The sequence below is a fragment of the Puntigrus tetrazona genome, chromosome 23 (genome assembly GCF_018831695.1).
Source record: "Puntigrus tetrazona isolate hp1 chromosome 23, ASM1883169v1, whole genome shotgun sequence".
Lineage (NCBI taxonomy): Eukaryota > Metazoa > Chordata > Actinopteri > Cypriniformes > Cyprinidae > Puntigrus > Puntigrus tetrazona.
The window spans coordinates 8113232-8133306 of NC_056721.1; the positions used below are offsets into that span (position 1 = coordinate 8113232).

General features: G+C 37.2%; 1 protein-coding gene across 2 annotated transcripts; it reads left to right on the forward strand.

Moving 5' to 3' along the window:
• Positions 1-1709: 1709 nt before the first annotated feature.
• Positions 1710-19720, forward strand: slco4a1 (solute carrier organic anion transporter family, member 4A1). Of its 2 annotated transcripts, none has more exons than XM_043224025.1 (12): positions 1710-1897; positions 9336-9935; positions 11477-11849; positions 12659-12749; positions 13382-13503; positions 13605-13716; positions 14832-14986; positions 15061-15313; positions 16436-16598; positions 16705-16880; positions 17142-17355; positions 17961-19720. In XM_043224025.1, the coding sequence occupies exons 2-12, from the start codon at positions 9519-9521 to the stop codon at positions 18126-18128; spliced, it is 2244 nt and encodes a 747-aa protein (XP_043079960.1). In that variant the 5' UTR covers positions 1710-1897; positions 9336-9518; the 3' UTR covers positions 18129-19720. The 2 variants fall into 2 exon arrangements, with proteins under 2 accessions (XP_043079960.1, XP_043079961.1); XM_043224026.1 differs by lacking the exon at positions 1710-1897 and adding an exon at positions 6995-7551.
• Positions 19721-20075: the final 355 nt, after the last annotated feature.

Sequence of the window (20075 nt, forward strand, 5' to 3'; positions counted from 1 at the left end):
CTAACACTAGAAGAGCACTACATGCATACGGAATGGATTTTAAATAAACAGGATAACGAGGTAACAAGGGGGAGGAGCTAATCAATTAGAGAAACTGGCCGACGGAAATAGTGAGGCAGGGAAGCCTAGCGGGGCAGAGAACCAGGGCAGAGCAGACGGCATTGGAGCCCTTCACAGCAGAGAAAATGAAACAGGAACCCACAAGGGGCGGAGCAGATGGAGCAAAGGAGCACCACGGCAGAGCAGACCGGTGCAGAAGACCTCCACAGCAGAGCAGGAGACAACAAGTCAGTTGTTGAACTACCTGTTGGTCCAGTTGTCACCCCAGTCCTTGAGACTGTACATGCTCTCTCTGAAACTGGGCAAGGCAGAAAAGACGAAACAGGAGACCACCAGGGTGAAGCAGACGGAGCAAAGGACCACCAGATAGATCAAATTCAGACTCAACAGAAGCATTAAGACAGACAGCTCCGGTTTAGATTAATTGACAGAGAAAGGAAGAGCAGACAGTTCACACTCTGACTGGTTCAGGACTCATTTCAGAGTTGAACAAAAGAACAAGAGTTCAAAGACAATGCCACCACCACGCAAGGAGCTGAAGTGAGGGTCGCCTCGGGAGGTTCTGCAGTATGTGCTGCCACCTTCGGAGAAACTGCAGAGAATGCCATCGCCTCGGGAAACACGAGAGTCTGCGTTACTAAACCAGGAGGTTCTGCAGCATCTGCCGCCACCTCGGCAGACATCACAGAGGACGCCACCAACTCAAGTTCTGTGGTGGCGTATGCAACCCAAACGCAACATGAAGCGACCCTCATTATGGGAAGTGCTTCAGACAGGGAAATCAGTTCAGGAACAGGAGGGCTAGAATGAACAAGTTTGGAGATACCAGCTGTGTGTGTGGACACCAGCGGTGCATCCCTCACACTAGATACCAAACTTGGATACCGATATTTGGGTCTGACATGACTCTGGATGATCAGCTGTGAGGAGAAGAGTCTCTGGATGGTCTGCACGTGTGCAATGCTTAATGGCTAATAATAATATACCTGGCCAGGGTTCACTTGAACAGCTGCTGGATCATTGTGGGGCCGAGTAGTGTAACAGTGCCAACGAGACGTGAGGCGCGCGGAGACGCAAATTAATACTTGGCAGATTGAGCAGGAACTGAATGGATTTTAAATAGACAGGATAGCAAGGTAACAAGAGGGAGGAGCTTTTCAATTAATAAAGAAACTAACAAGGTGCAAAAGGGACAAGGGAACACAGAAACAATGGGGAACAAACACTTCAAAATAATAGTCCTCAAAAAACAAGACAGAGAAACAGACTGAAATCATGACATTATGACCGTACAGAGGAAAAATGTAAAAGTTTGCTTGTTGATGTTTATTTGTTATTTATATTCCTGTTTATTTTGTGTAAAATGCAATACGAAGTCACTTTAAAGATGCTTTAGAAAATAACATTTTTTACTATTATTATTTACTAAATAGCAGGCTGTTCACGTAATACATTATAATAAACAGCACACTACTACTATTACTACCATAGACTGCATCATAAAGTAGGCCTATTTCACATTGCTCACATTTCAGTGCTTAAACTTCTTTAATAGTACATTTAAAAATATAAATGATAGACGTAAAGACGTGGTCACATACTTGCGCGCAGCCGTTAGTACGGATGACACTATTGGTCCAGCAACATAACGCCATGGGGGGCGGATTCTCATTGGGTCACAGCTGCTTAATCTGAGAGCTCAACATTTTCTAACATCTCCAGCTTAAGCGTTTATTTATGGATTTACGCTGGGAGAGACAGTAAACGCGAACGTGAAACGAAATCGCAATCTGACAGGCAATGGAGGAGTCGTCTAAATCCTCGTCGGCGTGAGAACGTGAGTGGCTTTCATGATGTTACAGTGTCGAGACAGTGATGAATGAAGTGCGCCGTGCGAGAGAGTATAACTGTCTGTGAAGGGATGCGGTGAAAAAGCGCTGGCCAGACAGCACAGCCAGACATATGGCTGATGGTGACACGCTCTGTCTCGGTAGATCTGGTTATTGCAGGGCACTAAATGCTCAGGCATGAAGTGCAGTTCAGACGACAAAGACTCATAAATGAGTCTGGACTGCGTTTTCCTTCCACCTGTTTTCAGCATGCCAACGGAGACACATGCTCACATAAACAAAAACCACATATCGCTTCATGACATCCTAAAACATCGCTACTGCAGTGTATTCTTGATATATATCGACTAGGGGTGATTTTAATGTGTTGCGTGGTGTTTAATCCTCGACGAGCTTCGGTATGGGCGTAAGGAGTGACAGTAGGGGCACACGGCATCAATGCAGTTTCCTCCATCAGACGACAACATTTTGTCCGAATCTCGAACGAAACGTTCGTTCGTTTGAACCGGATCGCGCAGACGGTCTTGTTCCCCGTGGTGACGTGTAGAACAGCCGAATCTTTTTTTTTAAATGAACTGTTCGAAAAAATCGATTCGTTCTGTCAAACCGGAATTGCCATAACTAATAGAATTCTGCTTTTCTTGCGTGATGAGTTGTATTTGTTTGTTATAGGCTGTTAGAATGACATACCCATGCCTCGTGTAACATGACTGGTAATTGGGATTATAAGTAATCTCGAATCCACGTGCCACTGATGCACACTTCAATGAAGGTGCTGAAGGAGCAGTTGGCTTTTTGTCTACACGCACAAAAAAAAAAAGCACACACACAAAACGCTCATATAATGTTACTATATAGTATATAGCTTATTTTTAGGGAAGCAAGCAATCTAAGACCATAAAAAAATAATAATAATAATAATAAAAAAAGATAATACATTAGGCATTAATTAATTACTTTATAAAAGTTCATGACAGTATATTTGGGTAGTTGGCAAATAAAAACAGACTACAAAAATATGGAAAAAAACGTAATATACGAATAACATGAGAAAAGTGTAACTACATTAGAGTTACATATAGTATGAGAGAGAGGTTTATCTATATTAAAAAATGATGTGACAGCAAAAATGGACACATAATATGTCAACCCATATTATTATGTTACATAGCTTTTCTTTTTGCTTTTACACAGGTGTGTAAACCGTTTAGTTTATATTTATAATAATGTAATATATTCATATTAAAATTTATTCTATATGTAGTCAAAATGAATTATTTCTTATTATTTATAGGAGTAATTATGAAACATTAGGGTTTAAATTAATTTTATTGATTGATTTATTTCCTTTTCTACATTCAGAATATTAATGGTGATAAAAATAGTTCAGACAATGACTCTTTATCACAGTCATTCACCACTCCTCACGGCTAAGCTTTGAATGCGCTGCCGTCCTCCAGAAACCATTCAACGCTAATGATTAAGTGAAATATGAATCGCCTGACAAATACGATGCAGGAGATTATATTCATTAGAAATCCTATTGACTCTTTTTGCTCCACCTCCTCCAACTATACCACATCCTCTGCTAATCTGTTAAGATGGTATGTATGATCACTTTTAATCAGTTCTTTTTTAACCCTTCAGCCTTTTAGTTATTATAAGGCGATCAAAAGCTTCACTGACAGCACAGTGGTATTCAGTATGAAAATCAATGTATGAATAATATTAATAACATTAAATTGCGTGGTCCTCTTTCTAGTCTGCCGTTCTTGTTCTGCTTGTGAGTCTCTGGTAAAATTGTCTGTGTGTTTAGAATATCTGAATCATGTAAAGGGGTTTGTGTATGTGTGCTAATGTAAGACACCTCAGTTTCTCCTAAATTGGAAACCCACTTTCATCTCTACGCTCAGTTCTCTGTACTGAAAGTCATGATAATGATAATGACTTTAATACATCACTACATATAGGTGATTTATTACAGCATTAGGCAGAATGTAATGCAATGTAATGTAACTGTTTTTTCCAGTAATGACAAAGCAGCCTTGAATCAGAATCACAGGTTTATCAGTTTCTTTATGAACTCATATGCCCTTAACAGGCTTTTCAACAAAATGTACACCATAAAAAATGTACGATGTATTAATGAAGCAATTCATGAACTGCAAAATATAAATCAAATATTACATCAAATGTTTGGCCAACAAATTTGGTGATTTAATTCAGACTTAACTAAAGTCATTAAAAAGAAAACGTTCATTCAAATTAAATAAAACTCAAATGACTTTTTTTTATATCAGCAGTTTCCAAGGCAACATTTTCAAATTTTTTTTAGAAATAAGAAGATTTTACAAATACAAAAAAACTACAATTTTAATTAAAATGAAAACATACTTTTACTAAAATATTAAAAACTCAAATTCAAAATCTGAATAAAAACCATAATACCATCTCAGTGATACTAAAACAATTTGTAAAACTATTTTTTTTTTTAAGTGAATACTTTTAAAGTCCAAGACAAAAGCCCCAGCCTTGCATATATATATATATATATATATATATATATATATATATATATATATATATATATATATATATATATATATATATATATATATATATATATATATATATATATATATATATATATATATAAAAATGCATTTCTGCAAAGTCAACTTTTATGTTAGAGTTTAGTTTAAAGGCTGCCACTGGAACTAGTCACATGGCAATCCAAGCAAAGCTAGTTGTTACACACTTGTTATGACAGTCTGTTAACCCACATTTTTCTGTGCCAGAGGCGAAACCTGGAGTGCAGAGAAACTGATTGGCTGCTTCTGTAGGTCATTCATTCCACTTGGTTACACCTATGAACAGACAAGTTTACAGCTAAATGATGAGACAAGCCCCTGGAGATATAGGACACTCAGTCTGCATGTATGCTTCTAAGAGCACAATATATAGAATACAATGCACATGCAGTAAATGACATAACTGTAAATCATCTCTCTATCCATTCATCCTACCAAGCAAATAGGTTCAGGTCTGGAGATACAGTAGCACATTGTGTAAGAATATCAGCTAACGTGGTTACCCTCTTTGCATGCATGACTTTATATTTGCATTTCTTTATGTATGTTTGCATGCATCTTTCTCTATGGCTAATGCATGAATCAAACGGTTTCCCTATATGCAGGATATAACTGTCGCTACTGGGCCAGAGACTTCCCTTGTCTGCTTCTATCACATCACTAGGTCTGGATGACACCACCAGGCCATGCAGCAAAACCCCGGTAATGCAAGTCTCAGTGGAAGATGGAAAGATGATCTTTTATATACAGGCATTTGTGAGTGCAGGTATTATTTAGATTATTTTCTTGTTCAGTTGAAACCTCATAAAGCTATCTCGCTTTAACTTTTATGTCCCAACTGATAATAAGTTTTGTATTGTTCCTCGGCATAGTCAGTTTTTTTTTTTTTTTTACAGCTTTTCAGTAAGTGATAGTAATAATGCAGGAAAACACACACACACACACACATATATACATATATATACACATATATACACACACACACATATATATACACACACACACACACACACACACACATTTTAGATCAACAGTGTTTAGATCCCTTAACCCTACCCTACCCAGAAAGCTACTACTTCACTTATCAATAATTAGCAATGTAGGAGTTAACTGAAAGAAAACCCTTAGTAAATAGTGAACGTAAAGAGTTCATATAACAGTTTTTAACAATTGCAACAAAATCTTGTTTTTCATTGTGCATTCCAGTTAAATCTCAAATCAAACTGCAGTTGGGTTATTTTGACTTTAACTAACACAATGAACAAAAAAACTCTTCATGTGTTGAAAGAATGATATTGCTGTACACCCATAGCATTTCACAATCACGTGAGGGGGTCTCTCCATAACCACCACCAGCGTACAGCAGCCAGGTGGAAAGGAGAGATAGATAGAGGCAGGACACCGGGGAGACACCTCTACTCCAAAGAGTGTAAAGACCACAGAGAGTCAGGAACTCAGTTTAATGTCTCATCTGAAAGATGGCGCTCTTTGACATTATAGTATCCTCTATCACTGGGGCATATCTCAGGGTAAGCGCCCCATGCTGGCCTCTCTAACACCTCTACCGACAGCATCCTAGTTTTCTCAGGTGGTAGCCCATCCAGGTGCTGATCAAACTCAGTCCTGCTTAGCTTGAGTGGGTCTTGGGTTGCAGGGCGATACGGCTGTGGCGTTTTACAGCTAAGGTTAGACTTAGATTTGTGTTTCATAATCTAATCCATATTTCTACCTAGAAATCTCAGGCTTCATTTAACGGATGTAACACTAGCAACTGTTTCAAACGTAAATTCTACACAGTGTACTTAAACTGTTTAAAAAAACTGTTTCTACATATCAAAGTCATGGGCTTGATTCCCAAGGAATACACAGATTAAAAAATATAACGTACCTTAAATACAATGTTTTTGGATAACAGTTCATGCCAAATGCATGAATTAAATACAAAGGGATTTTGTGTGTGTGTGTGTGTGTTACACATTGTAAGAAAGACATCTAAGATTAACCATTTAGCACCTAAATCAGCATTATGCAATCGTTAAAAATAGATGTTTGTGTGAATGCTTTATAGATAACGCTTCCTTCCCAGAAATCCTAAAAGAGTGAAAGTGCCGTTCTCTCAGTCTTGCTTTGTTTCCTTGTTGTTTTTTTTTCTGTGTAATTCATATCACACCATATGACCATCCAGCGCTGTACAAAGAAAAGGGAAGGAACCTGCACTCCACAACAAACGCGTGTTCCCACCCTGAGACTCTAAGCTCTCGCTGATGTTATCCTTCCCTCCGTTTGATCACACATTTAAAATTAGAAATGAAAGCATTCATAGAACACAAGAACAAATAATTAGCCTTTTTTTTATTAATCTCATTGTAACAAAGCATGAACCGAAGCTCTTTTGAAGACAGAGCTGAGAAATGCTCACACAGCCTCAGCTGCACCACCAATACTCTTAACGCTATAGTAACTGTCCATTATTCATAGATGCATGCTAATGAGTCAGAAAAGAAAACCAGGGATTGCAGCGGCATAGATGCCTTAGTTCCTTCGTTTTTATGACAGTGCCGGTTTGGGGATTTTCATTTTGCTTTTGTTGTTCGTTCTTTGTACTGTTCTCTTTAAACTGTAAGATTTCTTAACTGACTGAAAGAAAACAGTGATAACACCTATTTTGATGTTTGCCTTCACGACATGATTTATATAAAGAGCTTGTGCATTTATCACAAATAAGTATGAATACTTAACTTTCATGCAGTTATATAATTTTTATTGCTTATTAAAAATGTAAGACAAAAATTATCTGTAGTATTCATGCAGTGTGGATGGTGGGTGATGGGTTAAGAAGACTTCTGAGGTGCTTCTTATCAGGTAGATAGAGTGGGCAGGACTGTGCTGCTTCAGTGATAGATGTGAAGGAATGAAAGTCTGGGGTAACTCCCTATTTTGGGACTGTCTTGCTTGCTTCTAGTCTCTTATGCTGCTTGTTTTCGCTCTGATTTGTTGCACAATCAAACTCTCAGACCCTTTTAGACCAATGAAGTATTTGAGGAACCGAGGTAAGTTGCTTTTCTTTCAGTGTGACAATACTATAATGCAGTTCTCGGCTGTAATATATGTCATGTTCTTATGTTTTGGTAACATTTAGGTCCTAAATTTCATTTTTTAGGGAATGCATGTACTCATAAAATGTACTGTGTAACTTTATTGCACTAGAACGTGCTTTGAATTAAAGCGTCAGCCAAGTGCAATAATAGAAAAGCATTTCCTAGTTGTCTTATGTTTTGCATGGGTGTAACTCTTTAGAGTTATAATAAGGGGCGTAAATTATTTTACAATGCCAATGCATGAACCACAAATTTTCTGGTAATTATGTGTTAGAAACCAAATCTGAATGTGAGTATAGATGTTTTGCCGGGTTAATTTGCATGTACAAGGAACTTTAGTTTAGTTGTTCGCAAGATTGATGCACTATTACCAACACACAAGTAGATCTACATCTGAAATGGACTATAGTTTCATAGTAAGTGCATATACGTTCATAATTTGTATGTCTGCAGCTTATGAATTTGGCTTATACAGTTTAAGACATACAGTTTGTATGGCTTTTTAGGATAGTTTAGGCGTCTAATTAATTACAGTGGGGAATGAATTAAAAACACCCTCCCAACTCACACTGTAAAGATACAGATATTCCTAGCAAAAAATTGTGTAGCACATGTGTGCTGAAGGAATACACATATGGAACCACTGTGTGTGCAAATTAAAACATAATTCTGAATTTTGATTTCAAATCTCCTAACCTTCCCGTGGGTTACCACTCTGGAGAAGGTGACCAAGGCTCTACCACAGAGATCACAGTGTGAGTCGAACATGTCAGGTGTTTGTCCCAAAAGAGTGCTTTGTGGACCGTAGATGGCATGCAGATCTAATCCCTGCTCATTAGAGTTTTGGGGGTTTGTTTGGAGGTCACGGTTAACTTCACTGGATAAAGATGAATGATTTTATGCCTTTTAATTGGTACACTGTTATAAAAGGTGTATATTAGTACCTTAGAGTAATAATATGTACTCTTAAGGTAGTAATACTCTGACTGTATTACTATGAATCCTTTAGGGGTAAAGAAAAACCCTTCAGGGACAAAGGTGTCGCTTTAAAGAGACCTCTATAGGTACAGTTTTGCCACAATTTTTTTCTGAAAGAGTGTGAAAGCTGTTTCTATTTTTTTCAGATTTCAGAGATGTACAATAAGAATTCTGAGAAGATTGATTATTGGCCTGGTGGATTAGAAGTATTATTAAGATTATCATTATCAGAACTGATTTGCCAATTAAGATAATTCAGAAATATTCATAATTTAGAAATTCAAGTTTTTGTCAGAGCCTTTAGTTATTCATAATTTTGGAATTTTCATTTTTACACCAGCCATGTATAGTAGTTTAAAAAAATCGGCTATTGGTCTTAATCAGCATCGACCCTGTAAAACACATCAGTCAACCTCTAATTGTGGGACAAATGAAGCCACAATTATTATTGTTATTTATTTATTTATTTAGTTAGTTAAACTGTGGTAAAAAAAGTAAGAATTGCACAATTTAAAGTCAGAATTTCTGTTTCATTTTTTAGTTTATATCTTACTTAATTCTGATTCTTTCTCAGAATTGTGAGCAAAAAAAAATTTAAATTGTAGTTTTGAGATGAAAAGATGGAGTTATCTTTTTCATGATGAAATAGGGTTTGAATAGGTTTGTTTTTGGAGTTTAATAACTTAAATGTTTTACTGTGAATTTATTTCAATTGGTGACAAACTTACTAATTGAGTGTTTCTCACTCTTCTTTACAGAACTTTGTTTTCCAAAATCTGTATGACTTCAGTTTAAACTGTGAGAAACTCCAAGGGATCCTTTTTCCAAAAGACTGCCATCGCATCACTCTGCAAAACTACACACAGAATCAGTGTTTTCGATAGAAACGTTTAGATTTTTTACCCTTCACAAAGTCTGTCACAGTGCCCCCTGCTGGGGCCATGCCCCACCTGCTGAACAATGACACTTCCTTCAGCTCCAAGCAAGAGCTCTTGGTCCTACATGACAGTCCACTGGGACCCAGCCTGGACACTCCCAGCCCAGTGGAGTCCCAGGGCTCTGGTCCAAGCAGCCCAACTGGAGATGCCCACACTGTGCTCCACAAGACAGGCTTGTGCTCCACAAAGGGGCTTGACCTCACAGAGCCACCCACTGGGGTGAAGTTTGTTCCGACAGACTCAGAGAATCTTTGTGGATGGGGAGCACTGACCCCACAGTGTATCCAGACCTTCAACACTCCGCGCTGGGTTCTCTTCTTCCTCTGTGTGGCCTCCTTCCTTCAGGGCATGATCATCAACGGCTTCATCAACACCGTTATCACCTCCATCGAAAGACGTTTTGATCTGCGCAGCTACCAGGTCAATATATTACAAACTGGCATTTGTAGTTAGAGGGGTGTATTGGTACAATACTCCTCATATACATTAGAGTTTGGGTTTTTTTTACATTTTGCTAGTATTGGTTGATATTGGATTGATTGGTTTGCCAGCATCTAATTTTCTCTTAAAGCTCATATGTAAAGCTACTAGTAAAACACTCTTACATGTTGACACAAAAAAGTTATAATCTGACATCATACACAGGTTGCCAAAAACCTGTATGAAGATCTTTCTTCTACTGAATACAAAAGAAGATAAATTTGAAGAATGCTGGTAACCGAACAGTTGGTAATTCTATGAAAGTCAATGGCTACCACCAACTGTTTGTTGTTGTTCCAAACCGTAACACCTTAGCTGGCCCTTCATAGACAGCAATACAAGTGAAATTTTCCTAGCTCCAGAAACGTCAAAAAATACATTGGTTAAACAAGATGTGACATCAGCAGCTCAACTTAAATAACAATTTACTCAACAGTTCTCCCGCCTTCCGCCATTTTGGAGAGTATCACAACGCATACGCACACTTTTCCCCTAGGCATAAACAAAGCCTATTATGTTTGTGCACACTTCCTCTCAATTCTCGTAGCCTTGCAAAACTCAAGTTAAGCCACTGATCCTGTTTGATTTCCTGGATGATTTCAGTTGTGTTTCTGTCTATGGAGGGTCAGATAGCTCTCAGATTTCATCAAAAATATCTTAATTTCTGTTACATAGATGAACAAAGGTCTTAGGGGTTTGGAACAACACAAGGGTGAATAATTAATGACAGCTTTTTTATTTTGGGCTGAACTAACCCCTTAAGATAAAATTGCTTCTTGTTCATACCAAAAAAATTATTATCTCATATTTCATATTTGCCAGAATTACAGTATTGTTGCATTGCTATCTAAAATGCATTCAAATTGATCATTATATTCAAAAGACTTATATTTTTACTCATGTTATTTTCTATTAAATATTACTACTCACTTGGCCAGTCAAAATTTTTAAGGATTTTCAGTCAATTTTTGATTTGATTTGACACATTTTTGTAATATAACAATCTTATAAAAACAAATTTGAATAAAAATATTATTGCAATTTAAAATATCTGTTTTCCATTGTAATCTAGTTTAATTTAATTCTGTGATGGCAAGAGTAGATTTTTTTCATTAATCATTGCTTCAGTCTATTGTCACGTGATCCTTCAGAAAGCATTCAAATATGCTTATTTTATGCTCAAGAAACATTTCTTCTTATTATCATCATCAGTGTTTAATATTAATATTCTGGTGAATAGAAAATTCAAAAGAACACCACTTATTTAAAATAAATATTTTTGTAACCTAATAAATGTCTTTACTGTCACTTTTAAACAATTTAAAATGGAATAATAAATCAGAGAACCAACCATCTTGCCTATCATAGTGGCTTATGGGTAGTACTAGCCTCACACATTATAGGGTAGACAGTATTCAAATTGGGATAAATGTACACCCCAGCATTATTAATTCATTGTGTTGTATGTGCTGCCGTTGCAGGCGGGACTCATCGCAAGCTCCTATGACATTGCTGCTTGTGTGTGCCTGACATTCGTGAGCTACTTTGGTGGTACTGGTCACAAGCCTCGATGGCTGGGCTGGGGTGTACTCATCATGGCACTGGGCTCTCTGGTCTTTGCTCTGCCCCATTTCACCACACCACCCTATGAGGTGAGAGTCCCAGAGCGCATGGGGCTGTGCTCAGCCAATCACACCGAGACGTGTGTCGGTGAAGAAGGTGGGCTCTCGGCGTACCGTTACGTCTTTATGCTGGGCCAGTTTCTGCACGGGGTTGGAGCAACCCCTTTGTACACCCTCGGGGTCACCTACCTAGATGAGAATGTCAAGTCAAACTACGCACCTGTATATATAGGTGAGTGTGATGACACCATAAAAACATGAAAATATGTACTGTATTAGGCTGATATTAGAAACTTTGTTCTGCTTGGCTATTCATTTTTCACATTTATATTAATTGTTGAATAAAATTGATTTGAGTAGTACAGTTCTTGATGATAAAATCCAGAAAAACTATATCAGAATATGGGAAAAAAATTGTATTTCATTGAAGCACTAAAATGGAATTAAATCGAGGCCCAATAATAGGACTTGATTTTGTCAGAGGGTTTGTTTGTTAAATGTGTAGCTGATTTCAAAAGTACCCAGTCACTCAAATCTATATTCTATATCTGTCGATATCTGTTTTTCTTTTGAATTACACTGAAAACAGTCAAGAATTGATATTTGCCCTCACTGAACCCTGTCAGGTTGTTCCACTCAGGCTTCTTTTGTCTTCTCAGTCGTTTTCTTTTGTTGTTATCAGCGAGAGCCACTAGTTTCCACCTCAGACATCAATAAAACAACCTTCCATTGTTTTCTCCCCAACGTCCAGTTTTCAAAGGCCATTGAGGACAATCGCTACCCTATTTGCCCCTCTGCAGACATAGGCACTGGAAATACCGCGTTTTATTGTGTCTTTATCAAAAACAAGATTCAGGGCCCTATCATACACGCGGCATTATTATGTGTTATATTCACAGTTTTGACTATATATCTACTATAAAGCAGTCATAAATAATTGTACTACTTATAAGATTGTGTTTTATTAAAATCTACACCAACAACCCTAAACCTACCTTTACAGTAATGCAGACTTCGTATGTTTGTTTACTGTTTTCTCAGGGATCTTCTACACGGCTGCCATTGTAGGGCCTGCTGCTGGATACTTGCTGGGTGGATTCTTTCTCAACATCTACACAGAAATCGACCAAACGTAAGTGGCTAATGAGTAAGAACATTTCAGCAAATGAATGCTCACTTTATTAAAATAAGTAAAAAGTACATTTTTAGGCTATTTATCCATACATCACAGATGTAGTGTACAATATTACATAAGCAGAGGCATTTTTGTATTTTCAATTCATTTGGATTATTTAACAATTTGCTTTTTTGGATGAATTATTTCTGAAAAGGCCTTCACCAGTGCCAGGCTCCTGCTGTATTTGAGTTAGCTGAAGTAGCTGAACTGCATATAATACTTATTTAACAATTTTCTAGAGATATCAGTGGTACTAATGTATAATTTTGACCAATACAATGCATTTTTGCCTATTGCTACAAACATACCATTGCAACCTAAACTGGTTTAGTGGTCCAGGGTCACAAATGTCCTGCATGTATCCAAAATATAAATATCCCATAACATGACCACATAAATAGGAGACTAGATAACAGTATACATTTCTGTAACTAGACTAGAATTGATTTGGGCCTTGTGACTTAAGTGATAAGAAATATAGATTAAAATCGGACATAAACCCACAGAAATAACAAAAACATGACCATATGCGTTTTAAATACTAAACATTGCACATCCTAAAGCTAACCTCTCTCTCTCTTTCTCAGGACAGAGTTGACCCCTGAAAACCCGCTGTGGGTGGGAGCTTGGTGGATTGGTTTCCTGGCAGGAGGTGCAGCAGCTCTGGTTATCGCTCTGCCTATACTGGGTTACCCACGACAGCTACCAGGTGCTACCCACAAGCTTCATTTAAAAGAAGTCAAGTGACCACAGTACAGTATCGTGTTAGTGTGAATAACAGTCTCACTTTTCTGTTTTCATCTGTTGTAGGCTCTCAGCGGTATGTGGCCATGCGGGTCTCAGAGGCCCACCAGCTGAAGGATGGCAGTCAGATCACTGCGGCTGATCCTCAGTTTGGCAAAACAGTAAAAGACATGCCCAGGTATGAACATACGGCCAAGGAGAGGAAGGTTTGTTTCCTCTGCTGGTTTTTCGAACATATTTAAAGCCATAATTGTGTACCGCATTCACTGTCTGTTATCATGTGCTGTACCCCCGTGTTTATATTTAGACACTTCATTGATGGGAAGTAGCTGAGGTTGTAGCTTTCTTGTCTGGCAAGTTCAGCGAATTCAGATGGGCGATGAGTCCCTAGACGATATTTAAGGATCCAGGAAATTAGCACTTTTCACTGACACTTTACTTTTAAAGATCCAACAAACTGCCTCGTACGAGGTAATGAGTTGTCGTTTTTCATCTGGCCACAAGTTTCCACTAGATATCATTAAAACCTTCGAGTGTTTTCCTCTCCTCTGTCCGGTTTTCAAAGGCAAGTGAAAGACAATTGCTGCAATTCATCAAAAACAAAAAAACAAAAAAAGTAAAGCACACATCACTTGCTGTCAGTTGATGCTGTTGTATATTATCATGACACGATTACCTACAAAATTTAAATGTTGGAATAGTTGGCCAAGAGATGTCAACTGAACATCATGTGATTTTTTTAACTTAAAATGCTTTATAAAGTATTTAAAATGCATGTTTTACATAATTTAAAAAGATTAATGTAGCCATTTTTGGCCAGCTTTTGTTCTAATCTAATGTGAAAAGAGCACATAAAATATTTAATTGCATGTTAAACAGTTGTGTTTATAATAAAACAAATCAATAATTAGTGCAATTTAACTTTAAAACATCACTTATGGACAAAAGTACAAGTCCATAATGCATACAAATTCTTCCTCTAATAAAAAGTCTCTCTCTTATGGTCCACTAACATCAAAATCCACCAATAAATTTGTTTAGAACTGTTTTGGACTATTTGTGCTTGATCTTTACATATACTGTACCGATTCATACTAAAGAAAGTAATACTGTGGATGGACCAGAACCAAGCAGAAGTTAAAGTGTTAAAATGGACACTTTTGCTTAATAGCATTAATAAGTGGTCTGTTATTAATATTATATTTTCTGCAAATGCATTTAATGTTTGAATTTCTTTCTTTTTAATTGAATAAGCCTTTTGATTGACTCTTTTTACTCTCGTTTTCTCTGTAGGTCAATGCTGCTTCTTTTAAAGAACCCTACCTTCATCTTCCTGTGTCTCGCTGGTGCCACAGAGGCCACGCTCATAGCTGGAATGTCCACGTTTGGCCCCAAATTTCTAGAGTCTCAGTTTAGTCTGAGTGCTTCAGAGGCAGCAACCTGGTTTGGTAAGAATCACATGTCTACCAAAAATAATGTCACACCCTCTTCCTCACGTTTTATCTCCATCTTCTCATTCCAGGTTATATGGTGGTACCAGCAGGTGGAGGAGGCACCTTTCTCGGTGGCTTCATTGTAAAGAAGCTGAACCTTCGCTGCCGTGGGATTATTCGTTTCTGTATGCTGTGCGCAGTGGTCAGTCTGTCGGCTATCTTCATATTTTTGGTACACTGTCCTAATGTGCCCATGGCAGGAGTAACTGCCCCATACTACAGTAACTTTACACACAACCAGTACAGCGCCCCCTACCTGCAGGCAGAGATCCATAACAACAGGTATGAAAACAATCAATTCATTACTGTTAAAACCAGGCCAGATTTACTTTTTATAACACTGAAAAATTAGCACTCAAAAAGATGTTGTTTTGTGACCTTTTTGAATTTGCATTTGTTTACTTTTCAGACACTAGATCTATGAGAGGAGAGTATTAAAATGAATCACGCAATGCGGTTTACTAATTTTTGCTCATCAAATTACTGCAGAATTTTCCCCTTCCATCTGCACTTTTATGAAACTGCCGTTCAGTAAATCTTAACCCTAACTCTAAACCTAAATCTTTTGAAATTTGTTTTCTGTATTTTTATTCCTATTAATCAACCCCAGTTGTATTTTGTTGCCGTGCTGGGAGAAGGAATCAGTTGAGAATTGGCGTACTACCAAAGCAACTGAAACTTTATTCAGGAAAATAGGTCATAATTATGCAAACATCAACAGTTAATGAATGTACAGCTTACGAGAGTTATAATCTGTGCTTGGTAGGTTACTTACAATTTGTGGTTCAGTACTGATTTCAAATTACATAAAAATTGTAGTTTCTAATGATCTACATTTAGATATGTTACTTTTATGTTCACTACTTTGATTAATTTTAGATTACTTTTAATAAAGTAATCTAAACTGATCCCATTTATCATGATTTAATTATGAGAATCTTGTATCATATTTATATAAAATACTAAAAAAAACCACACATATTCCATTTGCTGTAATTAACAACATAAAGTCCATAAAAAGGCGTCCTAAGATAGGGTTTGTAACTGCAAGGGGTTTAAAAGTTAAAAAGTGCCATTAAATTGTTTTCAGATACCTACACAAAACCCTAGGATTTCACCCTGGAAACCTTATTGGCTTATATAATTATAAAATAACAACAATGAAAATAAAACATGTACTATAAATATGAAATATTTCATTTGTTTAGGTGCATGTCATTTGACCATTAATTAATATCAGAGATCCGTGAACAAGCAACTTAAAATCTCAGGGGCACTCCAAGCGAAAGACGTTCAGCTGACAAGCTAATGTTTTAAATGAATACCCAGAGAGATTGACTGATAATGTGTTATGGATTGCTTGAGGTGAAATTCAAAAGTAAAATTCTTTTCCCTCCCTCTCAGCTTCTCAGATCTGGGCAACCTGACCGCAAGCTGTAACGTTGGCTGTCACTGTGTTAAGGAGTTGTTTAACCCCGTGTGTGGTGCGGATGGAGTCATGTACTTCTCTCCCTGCCATGCTGGCTGTAGCTCTCTCAACCACACATACAGCCTCAGAGGCAGACAGGTACACGGACTCTCAGTGTCACGTACACTCTTTTAACAATACAATCAGTGACTCTGAAGTTAATGAACTCTATGAATTTGTCCATATTGTGTTTATGCATTCATAGGTGTTCTCTGGATGCAGCTGTGTGGTAGGGAATATAACATGGGGAGAACGAGGGTTTGCTGAAGAAGGAAGGTGTGTGTCGTCCTGCAATCACATGCCAGCCTTCCTCACCTTCCTCTTCGTCATCATCTTCTTCACTTTCCTCTGCAGCATCCCTGCTCTTACTGCCACACTCAGGTATGACCATTGCATAGACGCTATAGTTCAAATGTTTGGAATCAGAAAATGTCGCTTTTATTTATCTTAATCGAATGCTTTTATTTAGCAAGGATGCATTAAACTGATCAAAAGTAAAGATATTTATAATAACATTATTGTGAAGGGAAGTTAAATTTCCTACTACTGTGGAGTTCCATTCCTAACATACAGAAGATAGTAGAATCTCTTATGACCTACCTATCTTTATAGCTTAATGTAAGAGTCTCGTTTCTCCTGCAGGTGTGTTCCTGACAGTCAGAGGTCGTTTGGACTAGGGATCCAGTGGATTGTCGTCAGGACTCTCGGTGGGATCCCAGGCCCTATAGCGTTTGGCTCTGTGATTGACATCTCCTGCCTGTTGTGGGAGGAGCAGTGTGGGGAATACGGCTCCTGTTACCTGTACCACAACTCAGCCATGAGCCAGTACTCGCTCATCGCAGGCATCATCTACAAGGTGGAGAAAAACACACATGAAAATATCTGAAAATGATGCAGCCCATGCCGACTCATTCCACGTGTAATACCACTTTAGCTTGTATGAAACTCATTTATTGTGCAGCACTAAACTGCACTGTCGACAAGTCCGTTTTAAAGCGTACATCAAGCGGGGATCGATTAGAGGAAAAGCTTCCATTCTGCAAATGCAATACAAATGTTTTTGTTACTAATTACATGATCAGCATAACAATTTGCACGAAAGTTCATTGGAAAAGTTCATTTAAGCCATTGACTTAAAAGGGGTCATGTGATGCGATTTCAAGTTTTCCTTTCTCTTCGGAGGCTAAAGTCTCAAAACCGAAGAGATATTCTTTATAAAAGTTATGACTTGTCCACACCCCTAAAACAACTCATTTAAAACACTTTTCTACGTCACAGAGTGGGTTTATTTTCATAACACCACCCAAATGTTTATGCAAAGAAAGAAGAAGTTGAAATTATTCTCGCTGTAGTGTTGCTGCTGGTGCCATGTTTCGTTGTGAAAGTGTGAAACGTTTTAGTCAGCTTGAGGACAGAAGTTCCTTCATTTTTCACTTATCTGATTTCTGTTTTTTCCCCCAGGTTTTAGGCACCAGTTTCTTTTTTCTGGCCACCATGCTGTACAAGCCGCCCCCCGAGTCTCCTCAGAGCAGCTGTGAGAGCACGGATGTGGGAGGCGGAGACGCCAGAGACCTGCCAATCAAAGACCTCCCCGCTGAGATCATCTCCAACCCCCACGCCAAATTATGACCTCAGTCTACGAATACACAGACACCTCACCTCAAAGCGTGTGTGCACACATCTGTGTCTCTCTGTATGTGCGTGTTTGTGTGTATATATATATATATATATATTATATATATATATATATATATATATATAAGGTCAACAAAATCACTGTTCCCGTCCTGCGGCAGTACTTCATTTCCCAACATGCATTTGTGATTTGTTCCCATATACTCTCATTGGCCCACCGGTCTCAGAGTACAACGTCCAGTACATGAGCACTACAAGTATATTACATAAACAGAACCTAAAACCAAAAGACGACATAATCTCAATTTGACAGAAGATTGTTTATGCGTATAAACTGATATTATTTATATAATTTAAATGTCAAATTACAGCATTTTTGTAAGGAAAAAGCCATAGATGATAAAAAAAGAGCACTTAATATAAATGTAATGGAAAGAGAGTAATATACTGTGTAGATGTTATAAAAGTGTGAAGCTGTTATAAAATATTAAAGATAGTTGATTCAAATGCTGCTCCGTTATACAAAAAAACCTGACAATTAATTACAAACTGTGCCTTTAAAAAGAGTTTTGCATAAGTCAGCACAGTAAGAAAGAGATTAGAGAAAAATGTCAATTGAAATCTCACAAACTCTTAAATCTCTCTAAATTGCACTTTAAACTCACTTCACTGATGGAGATGAACACGTGAACCAAGATTCATCCGACAACACAACATTACACAGTTTTCGCCCACATTCTGATATCATCTGAAGCATGTATGACTTGCGATTCATGTATTTGATTTTCATAAATTCTGAATATTTGTTACATTTTAAAATGTGCCAAAATACTGTAGCTCAGGACTGAGCAGGACAGAGAGCCTTCTGTAAGGTCACAGAGATCAAGAGGCAGCAGGTTTACAAACTTTTTGCAACTGTGTATCAGGTTGAAAATACCACCCAAAATGGGATCTTCTTAAAAAGCACTTCACTTTGAGATTACACTTACAATTATTCTTGCACTGATTTTCAATCACATTTAGGATGGTATATTGTAAAACAAAAAAAAAAAAAGATACTTTCTCCCTTGCTCATAAAATGCAGCATTTGTATTTTTTAATTTTTAATTTTTTTATGTAGCAGGATTTTTTTTTTTTTCGAACATAAAAAAAATACCCCAAGCTGCTTAATTCCAAATATAAGAAGAATAACAAATATCTTTCACATGAACCTAATTTGCTTATATTAAGTGCTACTAAAACATCTCACCAATGATATTTTATGTAGAAGATTTTACTTATTATTTCATGCATTTGTTAGGATTAATTTTCCAAATGTTGTATCAGAGCTCTTATTATTATTATTATTATTATTATTATTATTATATTTTTTCTTTCCCTGATGTGATGGATTTTGATGGATTAAATCAACTCTCTGATGACGAACCCTGAATGACAATGATGCACTCGGAAATGGAAGATTTGCACAATGAAACTGAACATGCAACAACAAAGAGTAACGTGATGTTTGTATTTGAATTTGTGTTGGTTCATGTGTATTTTTTACTTCGATGACTGAAAGAAACGTGTCTTGTGTCACAAAAGGAGTTTTCGAGTGGGCCTGTTATTGTCTTTATTAATATTTGTTTTTTTTGTTCTTTTTTACCACTGTGTTTCTAAACACTTGTAATTAGTTTTGGTACTTTCTTTGTCAAGTCATTTTTTTATGCTGACGTTTCGATAAAAGTTTTAAAAGCAACAACCCAAATACAAACAAAAGCAAACTGTCATATTTTATTCCTAACTATATGTATATGTACACACACACACACACACACACTCACTCTATACATAACATGGACAAAGACATGGATAATTTGATGACCTAGAAATCTAAGTGCAAAGTTTATTTTTTTATTCATTTTGACAAAACATTTTTTGTTTTTAAAATCCTAAAATGCA

What these genes read in the sequence shown, in the direction of transcription:
- slco4a1 (XM_043224025.1), top strand. Translation starts at nt 9,519, where the DNA reads ATGCCCCACCTGCTGAACAATGACACTTCCTTCAGCTCCAAGCAAGAG. An exon ending in TTACCCACGACAGCTACCAG is followed by an intron (nt 13,504 to 13,604) that starts GTGCTACCCACA and finishes CATCTGTTGTAG; the next exon opens with GCTCTCAGCGGTATGTGGCC. An exon ending in AGAGGCAGCAACCTGGTTTG is followed by an intron (nt 14,987 to 15,060) that starts GTAAGAATCACA and finishes TTCTCATTCCAG; the next exon opens with GTTATATGGTGGTACCAGCA.